This window comes from Pinus tabuliformis, chromosome 5_1, assembly GCF_031772625.1.
Source record: "Pinus tabuliformis cultivar Carrire ecotype Pingquan chromosome 5_1, CPIR1, whole genome shotgun sequence".
NCBI lineage: Eukaryota > Viridiplantae > Streptophyta > Pinopsida > Pinales > Pinaceae > Pinus > Pinus tabuliformis.
In genome coordinates this window covers 695,548,346-695,573,572 of record NC_142305.1, presented here as the reverse complement: position 1 = coordinate 695,573,572, position 25,227 = coordinate 695,548,346, and the positions used below count along the sequence as shown (strand labels likewise).

General features: G+C 39.4%; 1 protein-coding gene across 1 annotated transcript in view; it reads left to right on the top strand.

Moving 5' to 3' along the window:
* The window catches only part of LOC149166849 (phenylacetaldehyde reductase-like), a 246,842-nt gene extending 231,983 nt beyond the window's left edge, over positions 1-14,859 (top strand). Inside the window, exon 6 of the mRNA XM_089432782.1 lies at positions 14,473-14,859. Coding sequence (XP_089288908.1) covers positions 14,473-14,629 — 157 coding nt within the window. The 3' untranslated portion in view covers positions 14,630-14,859. The remainder of the gene's footprint in view (positions 1-14,472) is intronic.
* Positions 14,860-25,227: the final 10,368 nt, after the last annotated feature.

Below are 25,227 nucleotides of genomic sequence, written 5' to 3'. Positions count from 1 at the left end.
TACAACTCGATGTCTCCCCACCTCTTCTCTCGAGGTGCATGAGCACTCATGGCACAATCATCTTCTGTCTCCACTTCCTTCTCCGCCCTTGCTGACGCAGCCTTGGTCTCGGAAGCCTCTCCCTTGCTCTTCTTCCTCAGACACTGGCTCGCATAGTGACCCAGTTCCCCATAGTGGAAGCATTTGACCTTGGAAAGGTCCTTCTTCTTCCATTTCTCCTACTTTTCGTGAGATGCTAGGGCGGCATCCTCCTCTTCGTCCTTGATTCTAACCCCCTTGCCGCTGCTTCCCGCCTTGGTTAGACTTTTCATCTCTTCTTGGTGAAGAGCCGCCCTCAGTTCCTCCCAATTTGGAAGGGTTGACCTGCCCAGTATGCTCTGGACAAACACCTCCTAGTCTTTTGAGACTGCGTTTAGGGTTGTCCTCACCATCAATTCTTGATTTGGCGTGGCCCCTATGAAAGTTAGCTGATCTCGGATCTCCTTCAATTGACCGAGGAAGGTGTCGATCTGTTCTCCCTTCTGCATCTGGTATGACCGCAGTTGATTTTCTAGTAGCATCTTCCTTTGCATGGAAGTATGTTGATACAATTTCGTCAAGGCCTCCCACATCGCATTTGCCATTTCCTTTTCGGCAATATGTGGTACTACATGGTCCTTGACTCTGTCAAGGATGATGCTCTTGGCCCTCGCCATTGCCTCCTCGTACTACTTGTTCTCAACTGGGTCAACTGGGATCACTATCATCTTCAAGGCAAAGTGCTTGAGACGATTCCTGTCTAGAACAGACAAGATTTTGGCCTTCCAGACTATGAAGTTTGAGGCTCCGTCCAGTTTGTCCTTGTCTCTTACCCCGTTCACTGCCATTTCATTGCTCCTCTACTCCCCTTTTGGAAGTTCTTGGTGTGACTCCCTCTGAGCCTTGATTTCCCTCCTGGAAACCCCTTTGCCAATGTCGAGATGCCTTCACTGATCGTTAGTGCAACTGCATCACTGATCTGGATTTCTTGGCTAGAAATCCTCAGTAGCAACTACCTCCTCCTTTGTCTCGCCCTGTTAGGTACTGTTCTGACCACAGTACCCCACTGGCTTCACTCTGCAACTTACCCACAGCCTCCTTTGCGTCAGCAAACTGAAGGTTAGATCTTCTAGGCTCTGCGCAATCCCGGCACCAACAAAATCTGCACCTCTTGGCCATAGGCGTCAATCCTTCCTAACTGAGAAAGATGACCAGGCACTGCGTAGGTCAGGTCTGCTCCTTTCTGCCACTGGTCTGATCCTTCTTCGGGCTCAAACTTGATGGCCTGTGTCACCCCTTCCTTGCTGCTTTTCCACTAGGAACAACTTCTGTCACTTGGGACAACTGTTTTTGCTGCTGCTGCTATGCTTGGCCAATGCCCTTAGTTCTCCTGTGATTTGCAACCATGCTCTGATACCATGTTGGAATTTCTAAGTCTAACTGTTAGAATCCTTCATGTACTTTCTGATTTATTTTTGCCTTCTTGTTCTGTTTAATTAACAAGTTATTTACCATGTAAATACTAAAAATAAATACGAGTACATGCTCAACACATTACAGATCATCAACTGAAAGAAAAACAAGCACACAAGTGACACCGTTGTTTTTGGACCAATGTCCCCGGAAAAACCCAATGCAGGAAAACCGGTGCAACTATCTGAGGGTTTTATTATTAAGCAGTTTTGGATACAATCTTGGTGCCAAATTAGCTCACCCAACAGAGAATGATCTCGGTAGTAGTACCTCTCAGTCGGAGACAGATATTTCGGCTAAAACTCTGGATGAACAATCCCACAGCTCTTAGCTCCAATTTGCCCCACGAAATCTCCAGCTTCTGGCTCTAGGGACTGGTTCAGCCTCTCTGGCCCAACGTCACCCCAACTCGCCTTGCGTCAGCCTCTGGAGGCACTGCGTCAACCTCTAGAGCCTATGCATCACCCACACTACCTCTCTCTTGCACTGCGCAACTCCTGACTGCCTCTGTGTTGTCCCTCACTGGCTCTGCGTGCCCTGTAGCTGGGTCTGTGTCCCTCTCTCCCGGCTTCTGCGCTGATACTCCCGGTACCCTCTCTGCCTCTTTGCTTCTATATTCAATGCCCGTCAACTGCAAATCCAAGCACTCCTTCGATTTCCTCAGCAAGCCCTGCCCCAGAAAATCGAATTCTTGATGAACTTGGTGTGTTCTCCAAGTGATCCTCAAGCCTCCTCTTATACTTTTTTCGTTGACAATTCAATGGCCAAGATTAAGTCCCTAATCAACAACTAAGATTAACTCTGGCTTTATCCATGACTTTTGCACCCTTCTAACACAGTTTTATATTAAGTCACATTAATTTATTTTCCTTAAGTTTAGACTTAGGGACTCCATTAAAAATATTAATTATTTTAATATCTCCCAAACTGTTTAGAATCTGCCCAAACCATTTCTGGGTATTGGAGATCTCATGTGCTTTAGCATCTCCACCAATTTTCGTGGCTAGAGCACATCCGATGCTACCCCAAATCAACACCCCCAGCGTCAAAATTTCAAACTTGCAGTGACTTTGGAACTTTGGCCCCTACAACAACCTCAAATTTTTGCACATGTGAGGAATCTACGGAAGATTTTATGGCAAAAACTTTGATTTTTTTTTCTCTCTCTTGCTTTCTTGCTTATTCTCTTGAATTTCACACTTCTTTCTTTTTGGAGATCGAACTTGCTTGCTTAGTTCTTCAAATGAGGTCGCTTTGTTTATATTTATATACATCCAGGAGGTTGAATTGCCCCTTCTAGGGCCGACTTGAAGAGGTGGGGCTGACCTGGTATTGGAGACAAAAATTAGATTTTTGACTCAAATAAATTTATTTTTCCATTATCTCTTCAAAGTCCAAATGGGACTTGACTCAAGGACAATAATTTGACTTACGACAAATATTCTTTTGACTCAATAAACTCTAGAAGCATGAAGAACATGCTTGACCTAGATGACCAAATAATTTGAGCATGAAACCCATGTTTGAAAAATAATAATTATTTTTCTTCTTTTGATCTTTACATGAAATATATAATAATACAAGTACAATAGCAATTATGAAGACCAGACCTAGTTACATTTTCTAACAGCAATAAATTTCCGATAATGATATATGTAACATTTCCCATTAGCAATAAATCCCATCTAATCCATAAGACAATATAAAATTTTAAGCATTGGAAAAAATGTAATATTAGGATTAAAGATGACCTCAATTGTGAATTTAACCAAGTGCTGAAATGAAATTAAAACTTTTTTAAAGGCATAGAAAACCTGCAACACTTTGGTTATTAAATTACTAACAATATTTCCAAGTTGATTTAAAAAAGAATGAATTTAAAACTTTGGAAAATATATAGCTTGGAAATTGAAGTAGTTTTATTCTTTTCTTTGCTCTATTTGTTTGTTTTATTTTTATTTTATTTCCTTGTGTTATTTTTTAAATTTAATTTATGTAACTATAAGAATCAACAACTAGATCGGGCTCATACTCACATGACATATGGTTGGTTCTGACCACTACCGCCATAACCACTAGGTTCCCACAACTGCCCCGCCTATGGACATAGGTAAATTGGGGTTTGAATTGGTGACCTTTACACAAGGAGTGTCTTGACTCTTAAGAATATACCTTGAGACCAATTGATATACATCTCGGGGACTTTTGCTTTTTTTATTTTTCTCCTCAACTCTTTAGCTTTTTATCAGTGTTCCACGGGGACGCATCCCCTAGGGTCGGGTGCGCGCACCCCTCGCACCCCACGCACCCCGGACGGGGAGACTCTCGGGGGTGCGTTTCCCCATGCACCCCTTTTGGGGAGACTCAGGGAGACGCAAGGGGGTGCGTTTCCCCAGTGTGGGAGACTCGACTCCCCGAAAGGGGTACTTCTGGGCGTCCCCCCCAAAAATGGGGTTCTTCTGGGTGTCCCGCTGAAAATGGGGTTCTTCTGGGCGTCCCCCCTTCATTTTTGTCTAATTACCCTTTATATAAAAAAAATGAAAATTAATTTATTAAAAAAAAAAACTAAACTAACAAATAAAAAATTACATGAAAAGTTAGGTTTACTTTTCATTCTGTCGCCATTTCATTATGCTCCCACTTCTACCTCTGTTAAAACAGCGGAGCACATTTTTTTCTTCCGCTGTTTCACTCTGAGTTTGCTCCCTCTGCGTCCACGGCAGCTCACCACTTATCCTCCCTCTTCTCCTCGACCTGTCCACACAGAGGTTGCCTTGCTGTTACCTTGCAGCAGTTACCTTGCTGCGCCATGCAGTAGTTACCTTGTTGCTCCACCAGCCCTCCACGCAGCGGTTACCTTGCTGCTCCACCAGCCCTCCACACAGCATTGCTGCTTCACTGTCCACACATCTGCAGACTGCTGGGCCGCTGGCAGCTCCAGTACCCGTTCACGAAGCTCCATGCAGTAGATTGCTCCACAACCCATCGGACGCAGCAGATTGCTCCACGAAGCTCCAAGCAGTTGTTGCTCCACGCAATGCTGCTCCAGACTCCATGCAATGCTGAGCCGGTGTCATTCGCTGCTCCACACAACGCTGTTGCTCCAGTCTCCAGACTCCACGCAGCTGCTCAGGACACGTCCAGACTCCACGCAGTTGCTCCAGACTGTACAGTAAGTTTCGCTGCAATTTTATTTTTTATTTTTTTCATGTTTCAGTGTTAAAGTTTTATCATTTATGTGGCATTAAAAAACTCAGAACTGTAAATTGTTTGTCAAATTCACCGTTTAAATTTTTTTGAAGCAATATCAGTAGTAATAAAAAATAAAAATTAAGAATTTTAATTTCTGTGAACTTAGAAGTTAGAACTATACAATTTGGAAACCAGTTGGCACTAGGCAGTGGGCAGTAATCACTTAGAGTTAGAATAGTTTCTGTTTTATAAATTTAAAATTATAATTTATTAAATTATCAGTTTTATAAATTGGTTACTCAGTTTTATAAATTATCAGTAGTTTTAAATTTTAGATTTTGAAACCCTTCTTGCAGGGCATTAAATAATACAAAATCTAAAAATAAATTATGAATTTAAATTTAATGTATGGATCAAATTTGAAATTTCAATGTATTGGTATTACTATTCCTAATTAGTATATTTAATATGCTTTTATTATTGAACAATGAATATGAACATGAAAATTTCAAAATTATATATATATATATATATATATATATATATATATAATTAAAAATTATATTATATATACCTCGACGTCCCCCCGTCCCCCCTAAATTTCCCTAAAATTTGAGGATACTCCCACACGTCCCCTTTGTGCGTCTCCCCACACCCGCGTCTCCCCGTCCCGGGGACTTGGTGGAACATTGCCTTTTATTTTGGCTTCATTTAGTTAAGGTTTATTTTCTTTTTCTTTTTATTTCTTGACCCTTTTGATGCTATTTGATAAGTTAACCAAAAGTTAGGATATATTGATTTTTATGTACGAGATGTAAATGTAAGGGAAATTGATGAAAAGTGTTAAGTATGAGGGATCATGTGACTATGCTACCCACCTTGATTTCCTGGTAGTATATAGTGGTCGAGATTAAGGCTCACTTATCTAGATGTAATTATTTCTTGTCATGGTTAGATGTAGTAACTAGGTAACATATTTACTTAGTTATAAGCAACAAATTATCCATCCAATGCTAACACTTCACAAACATGTCAAAACCTTAGCGTCACTTCTAAGTAAGGAAATCGTACAATGAAAAACCCATATCAATTGCACATTGAAGCATCATCTAGCATCCTGAACATAGGGCATGGTAACTGATATACAACTGAATATGGATGACTTATGAGCATAGGAATGCAACTAACGGATGGAGGATAATAGATATAGGTTGATGAGCAGGAATCTCATCAAAGCTGCACAAAATGACACCCATATGAGTGTGTTTATGAGGTAGTTGTTGTTGATTTCCTGTAGCATCGGATGTGCTCTAAGTCTCAAATTTTGCAAGGAGGCTTGGGCAAATGTATTTCAAAGAACCCAGAAAGCGTTTTGGGAAATTCCACCTGGAGCTAGTTTTATTAAAATAATTAATTATTTTTAATGGGACCCTAAGTGTAAACTTAGAAAATTAAAATAATTAATGGGTTAAGCAAAGTCTTTTGGTAGAAATCACATAAGAGAAATTTTTGGCCAATGCGTTTTTTGACTTCCCTCCTTGTTTAGAGTTTGACTTTAATTTTTGTCTTTTTTAATTAAATTAATTTAAATATTATTTCTCAAAAACTTCTTGTTTAATATAACGGTTACTTATTCATATTTGTTTTTAATAAATTAATAAACTAGTATCATAATTTAAATATTATTTTTCAAAAACTAGCCGTTTAATATAGCTGTTACTTATTAATATTTTTTAATAAATTAATAAACTAATATCATTATTTAAATGTTATTTTTTAAAAACTAGTAATATCTGGTTTTAATATATTAATTTAAATATTATTTTTCAAAAACTAGCCGTTTAATATAGTCATTACCTATTAATATTTTTAATAAATTAATAAACTAATATCATTATTTAAATATAATTTTTCAAAAACTCGCTGTTAGAATATAATCGTTACTTAATAATATTTGTTTTTAATATATTAATAAATTAATATCATAATTTAAATATTATTGTTCAAATATAGCTGTTACTTGAAATTATGTCTATACATTGCTCTCTATTTAAGCCTTTACCATGGTCTGCCTCTTCATCTAGTCCTAATGATGAACCACACTTATTGGTTCGAAATGCGTTGGCCAAAAATTTCTCTTATGGGATTTCTACTAAAAGACTTTGCTTAATTCATTATGGATCACAAAAACTTGAATACATAAATAATTAATGGGTATTAATCTAATTGTTTGTGTAACTTCTAATTTAGGCCGTTGAATATCAACGAGAAGATTATATAAGGAAGCTTGAAGGTCATTTGGAAGACACACTGAGAGTTGATCAATCAGTTCGAATTGTTGAAGCTAGAGCGATGCAGTGATTTCATGGTGATCACGCATAGAGGGGCATAGATAGTTTTTGGTTGGAGAATCTTCTCCTGACCCAAGAATATGCAACAGAGAGGCAGAGAAAGGCGCAGAGGACGCAACACAGTGCCCAGTGTGGGTGACGTAGAGCCAGGAAAGGCTCACGTAGAGCAGCGCAGTGTCTTCCAAGCAAAAGTCAGAGATTTTGTTGGGGGTTTAATGTTTTGAGCTGGGAGGGCTGAAATCGAAGCTCCTGAGAGCAAATCGATCCAACAGAGAGGTGAGACAGTGCCTCAAAGGCTGTGACGTAGGGCCACGCAGTCACTGCGTAGGGGTAGCGCAGAGGTAGCCGGGGACTTGATGGTTCAGTTGTCGGATCAGCTGGGACTTGCGGTGTAGAGTGAGGTAATCTCACTAATTTCTTCTGCTAAGTGATATTCTCTGTACTGGATAACCAGCAAGGCATTTAGAGTTTGTATTCAGAAATAACTATTGCTTAATAATAAAACCCTTAGAATTGCTACACCGATTTCCCTGCATTCGGTTTTCCAAGGACTTTTGTCCAAAAATAACGGTGTCATTGTGTTGTATCTATTTTTTGTTCAATTTCTTGTTTCCACTTATAAATTTAAATGGTGTAGGCTGCAGTGTATGTATTTCAATGTTTGCTGTAGAAAACTGCAAATAACTTTCTCTAACAAGTAGGAGAAATATTATCAGTTGCTACAGTAGGAATTTGGGCATCCAAATTTTCACATGGTATCAGAGCTAGGTTAAACAAGAAGTGCAGTGCTAGAGAACCCATTGTTGAGCAGAGGAGGAGGTCAAATCGCTGCAGGAGGCAACAGTTCAAATCCCTAGAGGGATTGTGTAGTCCAAGCTAGAGGGGCTGAATTTTCGAGGAAAGTCTCTCTTTGAGTGAGTTGATGGAGAGGAAGGGCTTCTAGATCGAAATTTTGTTGTGATAGAGGGAGAAGCACAACAGATTCAGCGTGAGGAAAGAGCTGGTGGGACGTAGTTTTCAACAGGCAGATAGCTGGGCTGAAAGACGTCAGAAAAGAGAGGAGAAGCATAGTGAGGGAATTTTCCCTTTGTAGACTTCTTGCCAAGAAGTCCGTTTTCTTATTGCCTGAGCAACAACAGTGAGAGACAGAGAGGAGCAGTTCGACATTTTTGTGGCAGAGATGGCAGCCAGTGGGTTGAAAGATCAGGACAGGTTGGATGGGGCATCCAACTATGTGAACCAGAAGGTAAGGATGTCGTGCCTTTTGGATGAGCATTTTCTCAAAGTCTATGTCGACAGTGTGGTGGCTGAGCCCGCGGATCCAGATCTATTCAAGAAGTACAAGGGAGAAATGGCGAAGACAAAAAGAATGATCATCGATGAAGTGAAGGATCATATAGTCTGTCACATCGCTGGCAGAAACACTGCCAAGGAGATGTGGGATGCATTGTCTACGCTGTATCAGGGATCTTCTGAGCAACGGAAGATGTACCTTGAGCAAAAGCTGAGATCTACGCAGATGCAGAAGGGGGAACACATTGATTTGTTCCTCACGAAGCTTCAGGAGACCCGAGATGAGTTAGCAGCTATAGGGTCAACACCTTAGAGTTCTAGTTAGATTGGCCCTCAACTCAGTCTCAGAGGAGTGACAAGTCTTTGTCCAGAGCATCTTGGCAGGGCGACTTTGCCAAACTGGGATGAAATGTGGGCAACTCTTAAGCAAGAGGAGTTGAGGAGGGACATGGTCAAGTGTAAACTCGACGGAAGCAACAGTAGTGGGTCAAAGCCCAAAGAGGAGGAAGAGAATGCAACCCTTGCATCCAAGGGGAAGCAGGAGCAGCGGAGGCGGAAACAGGACGTCTCGAAGATAAAATGCTTCAGGTGTGGTGAAATGGGTCACTACGCAACATAGTGTCCTCTCAGGAAGAAGGACAAAGATGAGAAGCATGATCCGAAGGCTGCCCCTGTGAAGATCGAGCAGGAGGAGTTTGCCATGACTGCCAAGATACCTCCAGGAGGGAGGTGGGCTGATTTAGAGCTGTAGTTTGAAAGAGCTACAGATGGGCAGGATCCTTGAGGAGCCCACCTCTCGGATAAATTCCTTGCTATGGGAGCCCAGATAAGAAGTAGCAGGATGGACCAATGTCAGTTGGTGAAGAGGAGTGTTGGAGCGGCAGATGCAGTGGCTAGAATGCCAAGTCTGAGCAGCGTAGTGCAGAGTTGCAACGGTGCAGGGAGGCACAATGTAGTAGCGACAACAATAACGCAGTGGCTTCAGAGGGATAGCGTGGGACTAGCAGCAGTTAGATATTTAATGTCAAGATGCATCTATGATGAACACTTGTTCAGATTTAGAGATGTTTTTCAGTTGCAGTGCAGATAAAGTGTTGGCAGTGGCAATGCTAGCAGCAGCACAGATGCAACACTTGAGAGGGAGCTGTAGTACAGATGCAGTGTTGATAGTGGCAGGGTCAGCAGCAGTATAGTTGCAACAACAACGTAGTAGTTGGTGGACAACATGTCAGACATCAGCAATGCAGAGGACGATGTTATGCAGTCAGGGTGATGCTTCAGTGGGACGCATTGCTAGCTATGTTGCCAGGAAACGTGGGTTCGGGGATGAGTACAAGTACGGGGACGGGGACGGGGATGGGGATGGGGATGGGTATGTCATTTTTTGAAACAGGGTGCGTGGGTTCGTCGGGGTATATTATAATTTATATATATAATATATAAATATTATATTTTATAAATTATAATATATTTGAATTTGTATATTTTTCAACATTAAACAAGAAAACTAAAATATTTATGATTTAAACTTTATATATTTAAACAAGCACATCATTGAAATTCAACATTCACAATGAAATTTCAAAATTTATAGTTTGATATCAAGTGAAAATTGAAGTTTACATATTAATAAGAATCATGATATATGTCCATTGTCATAATACATTCAAAATTTGCCCTAAGGCATGTCCAAACAAGAACTTGGAATTTTTAAAATACTAAAATAAAAATAGCTAATAGTGAATAATGTCTTCCTCCAAGCCATGTTATCATCATCACTCAAATCTTCAGTTAGCATGCTCTCTAGGTAGGAATCACTCTCATCTTGAGGCTCCTGCTCATCCATAACAACTGGAGGTAGCTCAATAAGGCCAGCTGGTTGTATCTACTTGTCCACAAACATAGCATCATCTATGTATTGGCCCCATCTCTTGAAAGGACCCTCCTTGTATGCAGGGTATTTTCGAGATATGAGACGAAGTGTACTATGAATGTACACAAAGTTATCTGCTTTCTTTGGGCCCAACCTTTTTCTCTTTATTGAATGGATAAAGGCATAAGTACTCCAATTCCTCTCTCAAGATGAAGAACTAGCTACCTAGAATATTAGGGGAAGCCCATTAAATTAATTAAAAATTTAAAAATAAAAACTAAAATGAACCCCAAAGAACCCTAAAGAACCCGATTTTGGGGTTCCAAGTACCCATCATCAGGGTTCTCCATACCCGTCAAGACAAAAGAACCCAATTTTTTTTAATGGAGAACCTGGTTCTTCATTGAAGAACCCAGTTCTTATGGGTTCTTCTCAGAAGAACCCGTACCCGAATCCGGTACTTGGGGACGAGAACCTGGGACGGGTTTGAGAACCCCACCCCCGGGTTCGCAAACCCGTGCAACATAAATTGCTAGGGAACATTCCTTGCTAAGAGGGAGTGTTGATTTCTGGTAGCATCGGATGTGCTCTAAGTCTCAAATTTTGCAGGGAGGCTTGGGCACATGTATTCCAAAGAACTCATAAAGTGTTTTGGGAAATTTCACTCGGAGACGATTTTATTAAAATAATTAACTATTTTTAATGGGACCCTAAGTCTAAAACTAGGAAATTAAAATAATTAATGAGTATTAATCTAATTGTGGGTGTAACTTCTAGAAGAGGACAAGGATCAAGCAGAAATGATCTTAGCCATTGATTAGCTTCTAATATGGTCCATTGAATGTCAACGAGAAGATTATTAAAGGAGGCTTGAGGGTCATTTGGAAGACACATTGAGAGTTGATGATTTAGATCAAATTGCTAAAGCTAGAGCAGCACAGTGATTTCGTGGTGATCACGCAGAGAGGGGCAAAGATAGTTTTTGGTCAGAGAATCTTCTTCTGAGCCAATAATACGCAACAAAGTGGTAGAGAAAAGCGCAGAGGAGGTAGTGCAGTGCCCAGTGAGGGTGACGCAGGGCCAGGAAGGGCTCACGCAGAGCAGCGCAGTGCCTTCCAAGCAGAACCCGGGATTTTGTTGGGGGTTTGATGTTCTGAGCTGGGAGCGCTGAAGTCAAAGCTCTTGAGAGAAAATTGATCCAGCAGAGAGGTGACGCAGTGCCTCAAAGGCAGTGACGTAGGCCCATGCAGTGACTGCGTAGGGGCAACGCAGAGGTTGCTTGGGACTTGTTGGTTCAACTGTCGGATCAGCCGGAACTTGTAGTGTAGAGTGAGGTAATCTCACTAATTTCTTCTGCCGAGTGATATTCTCTGTATTGGATAGCCAGCAAGGAATCCAGAGTGTGTATTTAGAAATAACTACTACTAATTAATAAAACCCTCAGAACTGCTGCACCGATTTTCTCGATTTGGGTTTTGCCAAGGACTTTTGTCCAAAAATAACAGTGCCATTGTGTTGTATCTATTTCCTGTTCAGTTTCTTGTTTCCGCTTATAAATTTAAATGATGTAGGCTGCAATGTATGTATTTCAATGTTTGCCGTTGAAAATTGCAAATAACTTGTTCTAACAAGTAGGAGAAATATTATCAGTTGCTGCAGTAGGAATTTGGGCATCCAAATTTTCATAGTTGCTTGAAGAGCAACCAAAAAAAACCCTCGTGTACCACCTGCCATTTGTATAGGATGGTCGAGGGAAGAGGAGTTCAAGTAGGTGTTTAATCAGAAATCAATTAATTGGAAATGTTTGTCCTCTTAGCTGTGTTCATAAGCTCTTTGTGGTTCTCAAGGCTTACATTGCAAGTATTTGAGACATGCCTTGAATACAACCACAAAGCAATTGCAATCTAAACCCTAGATCCTTGAGGATGAATGTATATGTATGTGCTATTGTTGAGGGTGAAGATGGTGGTTAGTACAAGTGTGCATGGCAATAATTGAAGTTATGTATATAATGTTTTCTTTGACATCGATGGTGTTCTAGAATATATCTGTGCTTAAATATTAACTCATTCAATAACTCCAATTCTACCCAATGCTGCACATAGATATAGAAGAAACATCACTTTTCTCTGGTCATCTTTGCTTCAACATAAAACTAGTATTTTTAATTTTATAAACCTTTATTCTTATTCTTCCTCCTATATGATTTCTGATTGCCATTTTCTTCTTAATGGATGTTGAGAAACTACGTAGTTTGTTAAAGTCTTTATAAGATTCTAGTGATACAAGGTAGTTCATAAATGTTATTTTACTTGGTCATTCCACTGACTCCACCTTATAGAAAGTCATAGTGTTATGTTGCTGCACTTATTTGGAATAAAAGGAAGTGAGATAATATACTAGTTTGAGAATAAATTGTTGCCATTCAAAGGACTTCATGATTTGAAATATGCATATTGATCAACATCAGGAAGAAAATGTTGTTGGAGTAAATTAAATGATACCTATTAATACAGTAATGGTATACAAAAAATTTGTAAACTCCTCAACAATGTGGTCTTTTCTTCACAACTCTAAAATGCAGGGTGGCTGTGTAAGATAATTACTGCTTTATTTAATATTTGTAGATATTTATATTTTGTATAATATATGTAATATTCCCTCAAAAATATACACAAATGACTAGTAGTTGTAGAAAAAGTGCTATATACATATAAAAAGAGAAGATTAAGGTACTCACCAGTGGTGTATAGGTTTGTCGTAGTTGCTAACAAATACAAATTTATTTCACCATGAGCTCCTCAATAAGCATTACAACCAATCTTGGGTGCAAGGTAGGATGGTCAGTACCTCCCTATACTCTTTCCATCAACTCTAACATGACTCTTTATCATACGCCCCAAATCCAGTGCTACAGCATGGTTTCCTTTTAGGGTATTAAAAATTCTCTTTACTAAAGAAACAAATCCATGACTTAGGAAAGATATTAGATAATCAAATCCAAATAAACAAGTAGGGTGAGTATTGGGATGCATTCAGGTTCTTTTTTAAAATTACTTCTGCAATGACCTTGATACCTGCTTAAATTAAAAAAAAAATAATGGCAATGAGAATAATGGTTTGACCCTCCTAAGACTGGTTGTTAATGAGGTAAACATCTTACCTCTGATTCACCAACCGCTGCAAAGAAGAAAAAAAAAAATCGACACTTTAACACTGGAAAATACACCAGCTAGATCAAGAAAAACCACAGAGTCAGAAGTAGGAAGGGTAAGGTTCACATTTTCTCTGATATCATCTTCAGATCACAAAGAAAGAGGGGATTGAACGGAAGAAAAAACCAACCCAAAGATTGGAAGTAAGATTGAGATGGCAGCCCTACTGAATGTTCTAGAGTAAAATGACAATGTGGATAGGTGAGAGGAATGAACAGCCGAGGAACTAGCATGCTATCCCTCCAAACAACTGCATTTCAAAATGACTCAAACCTAGAAAAGAGAGGGTTTCGAGAGAAAAATATGTTAATCACAAGAAGATGCCAAACCAGCCCTAGTGCTCCGAGAGAGAATATGTGAAATATGCAAAGAGAGACAAGATATGTGTGTTTGTAAGCTTATCACTTGTTAGATTAAAGAATGATGCTGGGAAGTTAAAGAATGAGCTATTTCCTTAACATGATAAGTAAAGCAGTATGTTACAAATGAGCTTGAAGGTTTATTTATACCCTTCAAGTAGGTAGGGTGCTTACTCCAGTGAGACTTTCTGGGCCCACAATAAAATTGACTAGGTCGGACTTAACCATAACCAATTAACTAAAATAAATGCACACAAAGGGGTTGTTTAACCTAGGTCAGCCTTAACCTAATAATCTAGAAACACCAAATAAAGTAGGCCATATCCCAATGTCAAGATTATGTCATTCTTAAGCTTCCATATGAATTATTGCAAGATTTGTTCCTTCATCTTGCGAATATGAAGAACTGAGGGAAATTGTTTAAAGTGCAGCTGACTTTCATCAATTATTTAAAGATTGCGCTGATCAATATCAAAGAAACCAAAGTACAATTTTGCAACCTAGGAAGAAAACAGAACATTATAATTTAGATTATATAAAATTGTTTATTAAATTTTAATAAGAATGGACCGGTTATGTGATAAAGCCATGTGAATTGATGGTTATCTACATTGTGTTCATAATTGGAACTACAATGAGAAATCAGGTTGTAAAGTTTTTTCCTTGCGATGGATTGTTGATTCCTTATTTCTTGACAGGTGTGCAGATGATAATCCCTTTGTCCCTACCTATTCTGTCTCAAAAGAAAAAATAGAGAAGTTGGGTCTAAACTACACTCCTATTGAAGAGGCTCTCAGAGATACCGTTGAAAGCTTGAAGGAAAAGAAGTTGCTCAATTTAGATAGCAATCTGTGATTTGCTTATACCTGGAATCCTTTTTGCTTTTAAATATGTGGTTATGCCACTTAGCTTTTATTTAAAATTCTGTTGAAAATTAGATTCATCTTCTATCAAACGCGGAAATGTCCTTGAAAGTCGGACATGTTCTTTACCTATTTTATTTTTGGATCATTTTTGAAAACATTTAGGATGAATGTAACTTCATTATTCTTAACTGTTATATTTATTGGACAAAGGTTGAAGTATATCAATATAGATGTAGTGTGTAGAGACCAAAAAAACATATGTTGATGGAGTTTTACTGGCTGTTTCAACCGTAGTAATCCTTTATTTCCTTCTAATAGTATCTAGAAAATAGTTATTTTGTACCTGGAATAATTTTTCTTTTTAAATGCGTGGTTGGGTGTGCCACTTTGCTGTTTTGTTGTTGAAAATGAGCTTCATCTTCTGTCAAACACTGCTATGTACGTGAAAGTCGAAAAATAATTCACCTAGTTTATTTTTTGCACCACTTTTGAGAACATTTTGGATGAATATAACTTGATGTCCTTAGCTGTCTATTTATTGGGCAACAGTTGAAGTATATCAACATAGATATAGATGTATAGAGACCAGTAAAATATATTGTTGATAGAGATTGACTGGCTAGTTCAACCTTAGCAGTCCTATATTTTCTTCTAATAGCCTGCAGGAATTAGTTAGTTTGTACCTCAAAAGTGCCTGATACTTGCCTTGCTTTGCTTGTATTGGTTGAACCTCATGTTAGGATATTATCAGCGATTAAAGCATCGAGCTCGAATTCTTACAAAATCCCTTTTTGGTTAATGGCAATGTTCTTGTCTTCCATTGATTTTCCTTTTCTGTGATACGGATTGTGTTGCCTTAGCTTTTGTCATTATATGATCATGGAAAATGTTGTGTGATGGCTTTAGTGCGAAGAGTTTATGACATGCTATAATTTCCAAAATAAAAGTTTTATTAGTTATGTTTCTCCTAATGGTAGTACCTCTGTAGATAAATCTTAAAGGATTTTTAAGATTATAATATAACTATGTGAATATGATGATAACTCTGCTTCAATCCATCAAAAAAGCAACGAACATTAGGGGGGATTTTAACGATCTTCGGTGTAAGCATTTCCGGCAATACATCCTATTTTGATCAGTATGAAATCTAAGGATATAAATTTGTTTACTAAGCTGGGGGTGGAGCTGAGCCTGGGAGCGCCGAGTGGAGAGCACTGTGAGGCGACCAATCAGGTATGTATCAGACCAGTCTTTATCCAATACTCGATGCACAGTGACCTCACATGATCATATGACTGGCCTGGGCGGTATACGTGTTCGACTACCACGCCCACATCCATCATTTTCCTACCTAGACACATGTCTAACCATGGAATGAAACGTGTTCTATGTCTCTCTGCAATCCTTCTTGCCGGGTAGACGGGAGACGCTTGATTTTCTGTCCACATTCGTGTCCATTCGTCGTTTTACCATATATATCTATCTTAGAACTTGCCACAGTTTTCTTCCTTCAACCAGTCTTTCTGCACTGGTGCGATGGTTTCTGGCTGTATGGACACACATACGTTTTTTATCACTTCCGGCAGATGACTTCTATATCCGGCTATACTACCTTTTCATCTTGTTAGTCTATAGCTTACACTATTTTCTTGCTGAATGGTTCATGGTGCTCTACACTCGGAGAACACTCATGGCTCAGGTCAGTCAATAATTTGGTCCTAATTGTAAATATTTGGATACATTTCACTTGTTGCATCTGGATTTAGGCTCTTTATGTTGTTTGCAGTGAAAATTATTTTCCTTCATAGTATGGCATAAATCTGTAATACTCACTTATTATGCTGGCATATGTTTTTCTATATATTCCCATGTTCCCCGGAGAATCATTTCGCTTTCATAACATTGTCTCCCATGTCTTGGTCTGTATCCACTTGCTTGTCATGGATATCCAAATGCAAAATTGAGGACTTTGTTGTCATATCCAAACCTTGCTCTGATATTCATTTCAAGATAGGACCATGGTGGTGCATATATGAAATATGCTGCTGCTGTTTTACCTGCCTTGGTATATCTTCCTGAAATCTACAATGAACTCTAGTTTTTCCGATGCCTGTTTCTCAGGTTTTGAATTTTCCGGGCGGTTTGCTGGCTCGATTTCTTGTTCGTAGCCTCTCATTTACACTTTCAATTAATGCCCACCGTCACATGGTTTTCCTTGTTGAACTTCAACTTCCTCAATGTCTATTCATAGTCTATCACCCAATGATGGATGATTTTTTTATCCTTTTTCCCTGACAAAAGGGATGGTTCTGGTGAATGGGCTTTAATATCCTTATTCCATACTAACTATTCTCTATATGGGTCCCCAAATATAGTCAGTATCGTACTATTGTTTCGCCCATGTATTGAAGCTATGGTTTTATTTTCACCTAATCTATCCCTTCTATTTACTCCATAAGATCTTTCAGCTGTCAGTAAATCATATTGGGATCCTCCATTGACCGTTCGGTGTCAGTATCTTTCCCGTCATGGATTTTCATACTGACCAATCTGCTGAGTCAGCCATGGTTTGGGCTACAATGGAAGCAGAAAAGACCCTTGCCAGATATGCACAAAAGACTGACTGGAAAGCTTCGCTGGAAGCTGACATCATTCTTCCCTCTCTATCTCAAATGTCTCCATGGGGTGATGACATGGCATCCCGCCCGTGACAGAAATAATATCGGCCCGCTAAAACTACTCCCCCTCCTGAGGCCATTAACCTGGATGGTCCTCTTTTAATGGATAGAATTGCTAGTCTACAGAAAAGGGCGCTTGTTGGGAGATGGTTCTTCCCGTCAATGGAGGATTCTCAAATTAGATCATGGATTGCTGCCAAATGGTCTCCTCTTCTGGGTTACTCTCCTACCATTGTTCGCCTCATGAACAATTGGTATAGTTTCCACTTCCTCCGGGTACGTGACTTGGAAATTATCTATTCGAAACCCTGGGTGAAAGAGAAGAGCTTTTTAGCTTTGCACAGATGGTTTATCGGTTTTAATCCGCTTTGTTGCACGCCCCAAAATAATTACATTTGGCTTAAATTGCCTGGCCTGCCTCTTGAACTGTGGACTAAAGAATCTATGGAAAAAATGGGGAATGCTATAGGGCGTTTCATATACGTCGATCTTAGGTGTATTGGAGCAAAAGATAAGCGGGTGCCCTGGATTCTCATAGAGAAGGAATTTAGAGGGGGTTTTCCAGAGTCTATTGATTTATCTTGGGAGCTGTCCAAAATTCAACAACGTTTAGACTACTGGGGTGTCCCATTTAGGTGTTCAAATGGTCACAAAACTGGACACCTTTTTCCTAATTGTCCTCATCGGCCGGACGGCAAACAGAAGAAAAAGTTCAATGTTGTAAACATTCCTGTTTCGTCATATGAAAGAGATAATACGGCATATGAATGGCCTAACACTATGGAGGTCTACTGGGCTCCTGTCATAACCAATGACCTCCCATATTCGCCGAAAGGCCGTTCCCTAGATCGATCTGCCAGTGTTCCACAATCTTGATCAATTTCTGTGGACCCTGCATATAGAAATTCTAACTTTTCTGCTGATCGACCACGTTCCTCCACTATTTCTAAGACTCCCTCGCTATCCTTTTTTGACCTGTCGGCTAGAGTTTCGGGCTTCTCCTATATTTCTCCGCCTCATGAATTGGATCAGAACCTTGAGATTCCCGTCCCTCCTGCATCATCTAAGCCTCCATGTACTGATCCTTCGGCCGCCCATATTCATTACATATCTTCATCGCCCCAATCCCCTTCCTCTCACATGCCACCCATCCAAAGATTCCCGTCTCCCCCTTCACTTGGTCGCTCTTTTGATATAAATAATAAATCTCCATATATAGCTCCCTCCCCTAAACTTCCATCCCTTGGACATGTACTTGACCGCAAAGGCAAGGCTCCATATATCCCTATTTCCCCTCCATCATCCCCTCGATCCTCTCCCTGTAATTCTTTTGATGAGGGTATTGACCTCCTTCTTAAAGGAACGTCTTTAAAACTTCAACCATTATTTGTCCATCGACCCAATCGTCCCCCCTCGCCCAATATTAGCCCTAATTCGGATGGAAACATAACTGTCCACCGCAAAGAAAAGCGAGGTAGTCGACACTTCCGGGGTAGGAAGGGAAGACAGGACTCGTATACCCGGGATCTTTCCTTAATTGACATACCTGTTACAGAAATTGCTGCTGAAGATTTTCTTGAAAATAGGCCTCTTAGAGCATGTCGGCCTTGATGTGCCCAAATGATCGACATTCTATCATTGAACATCCGGGGCCTCGAAGTTGACCCCAAATTTCTGGCCCTAAAAAATCCTTTTGTCTCTTCGAAATCTAAAATGCTTCTTATACAGGAAACCATGCATGATAGCTCACAAACCATTTCTTACTTCAGGCAGATGCTGCCAACGTGGCATATGGTCGCTTCAAACACTGTGGGCATGTCTGGAGGACTAGCTGTATTATGGGACCCTAAATGGATTACGGCTGCTGCTTTTCAATGCTTCACTGGCATTCTTGTGCTGGCCCATATCTGTGGATCCTCTGATCCCATTCACATATTGAATATTTATGCTCCATATAAAAATCGGTTCCCTTTCTGGAATTATCTGCTTTCTTCTGAACTTCCTGAAATAGACTCTTTGATCATTGGTGGAGATTTTAATTGCACCTTTTGTAATGATGAAATATGGGGCAATGATAGGAAATATGATCCAATGGGGAGATTCATCAGGGAATCTATTATACAAAATAATTTTATTGATATCCTCCCTGTTGGTCAGGGACAAACTTGGGACAATGGGCGATCCAACAATTCCTTTTTGGCGAAAAGACTAGACAAATTTATCTTCCATGAAAAACTGATAGAAAGATATGGGCCTCCTACAATGAACATCATACCATCCTTCATATCGGATCACCGATCCATTACTATTCAATGGAAATATGCTGGACGCAGATTTGGATATCCTTTCAAGTTCAATCGAACATGGCTTGCTGATGTTCAATTCAACAAATTTATAAATGAAACATGTAAACAATCTCCCATGCAGGAAAATGACTCTTCCCGGCAATTTCTAAACTGCTTGCAAATTCTTCGAAAGGAGGTTAAAAAATGGCAAAAAGAGAAATCGGCCTCAAATAAAAAGGAGCTAAAGGACATATGTAGGAAACTAGAATACTTATCAACTCTTTTTAAAAATCCCTCCATGTCGTCCACCATCAGAAAACATATATGGGATTTAGAAAAAAGAAAACAAAAGATATTAGAAGAAGAAGAGGCCTCTTGGAGGCTCAAACGCCGAGCAATATGGCGCAGAGAGGGAGATAAAAACACCTAGTTTTTTCACAGGTTTGCAAATAAGAGAAGAAAGACAAACGCTATTTTGGAAATCAAGGATGAGGAAGGAAATTCTCACTCCTCACAGGAGGCTATTTCTAGAGAGGCTGTGAAATTTTACAAAAGGGCTTACAGTGAGGATTCTGTATGCGATATTGAGGATATTATATGGGGAATAGACCCATACCCCACTATGTTTGATGAAAGTCTAAACAGGGCTCTACTTGTTGAAGTTTCAAAAGAATAATTATTGGCAACAATGAAATCTTTCCAGAAAGATAAGTGCCCCGGGCCGGATGGGCGGACCATCGATTTTTTCATCCACTTCTTTGAATTATTTAAGTCAGATATCCTAAAGATGGTCGAGGAAATGAGAACACAGGGTTTCATAAGCCAGAAGATCTCCTCAACTTATATCGCTCTAATTCTAAAGAAAAAGCTCTCCTCCACATTTGCAGATTATCGGCCAATCTCATTGTGCAATGTATCATATAAGGTCATATCAAAGATTATAGCTATTTGAATTAGAAACACTCTATCTCTACATCTGTCTCCAGAACAACACGGGTTTCTTAAAGACAGAAATATCTTAGAAGCGGTGGCTCTCACCCACGAAGGCTTACACTCAATGCATACCAGGAAAATAGAAGCTGCTCTTCTAAAAATCGACCTTAAAAAGGCATACGACTGTGTGAATTGGGGCTTTATTCGATGCCTATTGGCTAGGATTGGCTTAGATGTCAGATGCATTAGATGGATTATGGCCTGTGTGGTGGAAGTAAATTATGCAGTCCTAATTAACGGTGTCCCAACTCCTTTCTTCAAAGCGGCCAGGGGCTTACGTCAGGGTTGCTCCCTATCTCCACTCCTCTTCATTCTAGTTATGGAATCTCTGAGCCTACACATAAAGTTAGCGATCCAGCAAGATAGATACAAGTCTCTCCCCATCTGCAGGGATACATTCATGTCGCATAATCTTTTTGTTGATGATATCCTTCTGTCAGCCATACTGTGCAGAACAACATGGATATGTATTTATGAAATATTGAAGAGATTTCAAAAAGCCACCGGCATGTATATCAACGACTTAAAATCTTCATTCCATGTCGCTGATGTAAATGGTGATATAATCACATTTCTAACAGATATTTTCAACATTAAAGCATTTCCTATCCTAAAGGGCTTCAATTATCTGGGATTCAAATTGAAACTTGTGGGTTACAGATTGGCCGACTGGTCGTGGATTCCGGATCGGTTCTATAAGAAAATATCTACATGGGAATACAGGTGCTTATCAATTGGAGGCCGCGCCATTCTTACACAATCCGTGCTGGTACAAATCATGGTTTACTGGGCACACCTTTTCTATATCCCTTCATCTACTATTTACAGTTTAAACAAAATGATAGCTAATTTCATATGGGGAGGACAGAAGGAGAAGATTAAATATCACCTCAGCAAGCTTTTGAAGCTGACACGGCCAAAAAATATGGGAGGTTGGGGCATATTGGATTTACACTCCTTCAGAAGAGCCCTTCTTTGTAAAACAATGTGGAAACAAGACATGACATATTGGTACAGACAGCGCTCCACTGGATCAACCCACAACTCATATATATGGAGAGGTTTTAAAAGATTGGAGCCGTTCTTTAGAAAAAATTTGATTTGGAAATTCCAATCCGGATCCAATATTATCATTGGAATTGATGAATTCGCAGGTGCGGGAGAAAAAATCCATATCTCCTCTCAACTTCTGAGAAATTTACACAGCAGGGGATTTTTCTTTTGGGCCAGTGTAATTAAAAAATGGGATGGTGCTATTCCAATCTGGAAAACTGCCACAGAAATGCAATTACCCGGAGCATTGGAATCCCAATGGAATGCTATCACTATTTCACTGCAATCGCGTGGATTGTATCGCTCATCAGACAGGGATTGCCTCATTTGGAATGGTCTCGGTGGCGTACCGGTTGTATGCGCAAAGCATATATATCTCCAAATTTTATTAGCAGAATCCGAGACATGTGATAGTATTTTTCCGCCAACGTTTTGGAAATCTGGATGCCCTTCAAAAATCATTATTTTTGCCTGGCTAGTTTTTCATGACAGGAATCTCACTTGGGAGAATCTCCAGAAGCGCAAATGGTGTGGGCTTGCCATATGCCTACTCTGTAGAGCAAATTCTGAGAATAATTTGCATATTTTCCTTCAGTGTCCTCAATCCCAGTTGATTTGGCAGAAATTAACTGCTCACTTTGGCTTCGCCATTGTCAATGCTCCTTCTATCTACGAGGCTTTCAAAACATGGAGCAACATGTACTGCAAGTGGAGGCCCATTCCTTTGTTAACAATCTGGGCCATCTGGAAATGGCGAAATCGAATGATTTTCGATTCCAAGAGGGAACCATTTTATAAAGTTTTCGAATCTATCCTTTGTTTATATGAAGCGCTAGATCGGCCGCGACATCCCAAAGTCAGACAAGGAAAGAATCAACAGGTCAACGATGCCTATAGATATCCCTGTGCTTTTTTTGACGGCACCGCTCAGCGTGACACAAGCGCCTGTGGTGTTTATATAATCCCAGAAGAAGGACAAGCATTTGACATACATTGGAATGGAGGACTTGGAACTAACAGCAAAGCAGAAATTATGGCCCTGGCTGGTCTCCTTTCTATATTTGACTTCTTGGCCTCAAAAACCTTCATATTTTTGGAGACTCGAAAGTCATAATCGACCATGTTCTGTCTAAACATATCATAAAAAATATACATCTCTCTGGTTGGTTGAACAGGCTTGAGGCTTTGTGGCGCAACAGGAAAGACTACACAATCTCCCATATTGTTGGGGATAAAAATCGGAGAGCAGATGCTTTATCAAAATAGGGGCTAACATCGCCACAGGGTATATGCAGGATGCAGATTACAATGGACAACACCTTCCACCAGATCCAAGATTTTTCCATGCCGGGTACATATTTCTCTATTTTGTGAAGTCTAATCTGGTATGATTTTCTGTTTACCCAACTTTTGACCCATATTTTTGTCTTTTTTCCAACATAATCTTGGCTCAAGGCACTGATTTTCCGAATTCTATAAGAACATATATGCATTATGCAATATATTTCCTAAAGACCTCCATGTGTCAGATCTGATAGGGCAACATATATCCTTTCTATCCACGTGTTTTGAACCACGTTGCATTTTTCATATCAGATGGTTTCCATATCATCTTTGCTGTACATATCTGCTAGATGAATATAATACAACGATATAACTTTTTTTTGTGCTGAAAAAATTTGTTTACTAAGCTAATTCAGTATGAAATCTAAGGATATAAATTTGTTTGCTAATATCAATTTCCTTGAGTTGACAATTTTTTATTTTTTTTTAGAAAGGGGGGCATCTGATGAAAATATTGAATGGGAGATGGGTTTTTTTTTAAACTCTCTAAAACAATGTTATAAAAAATGATAAATTTATGATGAACATGCAGAGTATCTTTGGTTTTTGCACACTTTAAAACTACAGTTGAGCAATTCTTTATGGGTTCTAAATTATTTTCAAATTTAAATGATTTTGAAATTTTAGTGAGACAGTTGGCCCTCAAATTATAGACTCAAAAGGAGTTCCATATCCATGTTATTCGTGGCTTGGGATGTCTATGCCCTGAAAATTTCAGTTTCCTCTTCTTGTACTTGAGATGATGAAATTTGAAATTTCATATATCAAACTATATAACAATTCTCTATGATTGATGTATGCGGCATAGCCTTTTTGGCTAAACATATTTTGCCAGGTTTCCTATAGAGTGGGTATTGTAGATTTTTGTAATTGATTTGATGCTTAGTGCAAGAATAATTGCAACAACTTTGTAATCATTTTCTAAGTCTAATAAAGTGTATCGATGTATCAACTTTTGCAAATCACGGAATTTAATAATTAACATGGGTGGCACTACTGCAAATCGATTCCAAAGACCAAAACTATAAACGCTGGAGTTGGTGATGGGACTTGTTTTCATATTGCTTGTATCCTCCTACACTGTGGATGTATGGGTGATGCCTCAAGAGATTTGATCTATATAATAACTTGATAGGCAGTTTGTTAACCATAATGAGGAACTTTGGATACTTTGTTAACCATGTGAATTAACAATTGGCCAATCATGTCAGTGATTTACTTTTGGGCGAGCAATTGTACTTTTACATGTTAGATATCACATTATATTTTTGGCATTTTTTATTTTCTTAGTTAAGATACTTTGTATCACTGTTGTAAAAAATATTCCGTCTTTGCTCTGCCCAATGGGAAACCACACCATAGGTTTAGCTTTAAATTCTTGAGGTTATGGAGACCTCTGTTGACCATAGCATATGTCAAAACAAAAAGAGCAATATAGTGGTTGACTAAATTGATACATAGATTGACCATACGTGGACTAAAAAGAACAAAAATCAAAATGATGAGATTGCATAGGATCTATTAATTTGAGTTATCTTGCTTAGGGGTCTGTTGGGGAGCTGCCTCACTCCCTAGAAACAGGTGTTGTTGCACTTGCTAAAAAGAGTGTTGATTTTGTGATCCATGTCATCCAACTTCTCCAAATCTGCTAGTTTATGGGAATTTTCCTATTGAGCCTGGTCGTTGTCTGTAAGGATGTGCCCTAGCAAAAGTTTTGTGTACCAATATATGTTAATTGCTTGCATGTATCTTGAATATTTGGAGCAAGTGGAAGTCCCTAAATTAGGAATCCATTCCATAGTCTGAGATTGGACGTGGTGATATGGAGTGCAGTGACATTCCTGATGGAAAACCACTTCAATTCTTTTAGTTTCTTGTCGTACGAGCTTAGGAATATATTAGTCATAATGGGTCGCAATTTCTTTGGCCTGTGCTTGGGTACACAATTGGGTGTTTGAGGCCATCTGGTTGGGGGTCGAAGAAGAGGTTGAGGGATGACCTCTTCCCCTTCCTCTGCAAGAGGCCACAGCTTGACCACTAGTCATATCGATGCAAGTACTAAATCTACCACGCGGGGTATCTGAGATTGGACGTGGTGATATGGAGTGCAGTGATGTTCCTAATGGAAAATCACTTCAATTCTTGTAGTTTCTTGCCGTACGAGCTTAGGAATATATTACTCATAATGGGTCGCAATTTCTTTGGCCTGTGCTTGGGTACACAATTGGGTGTTT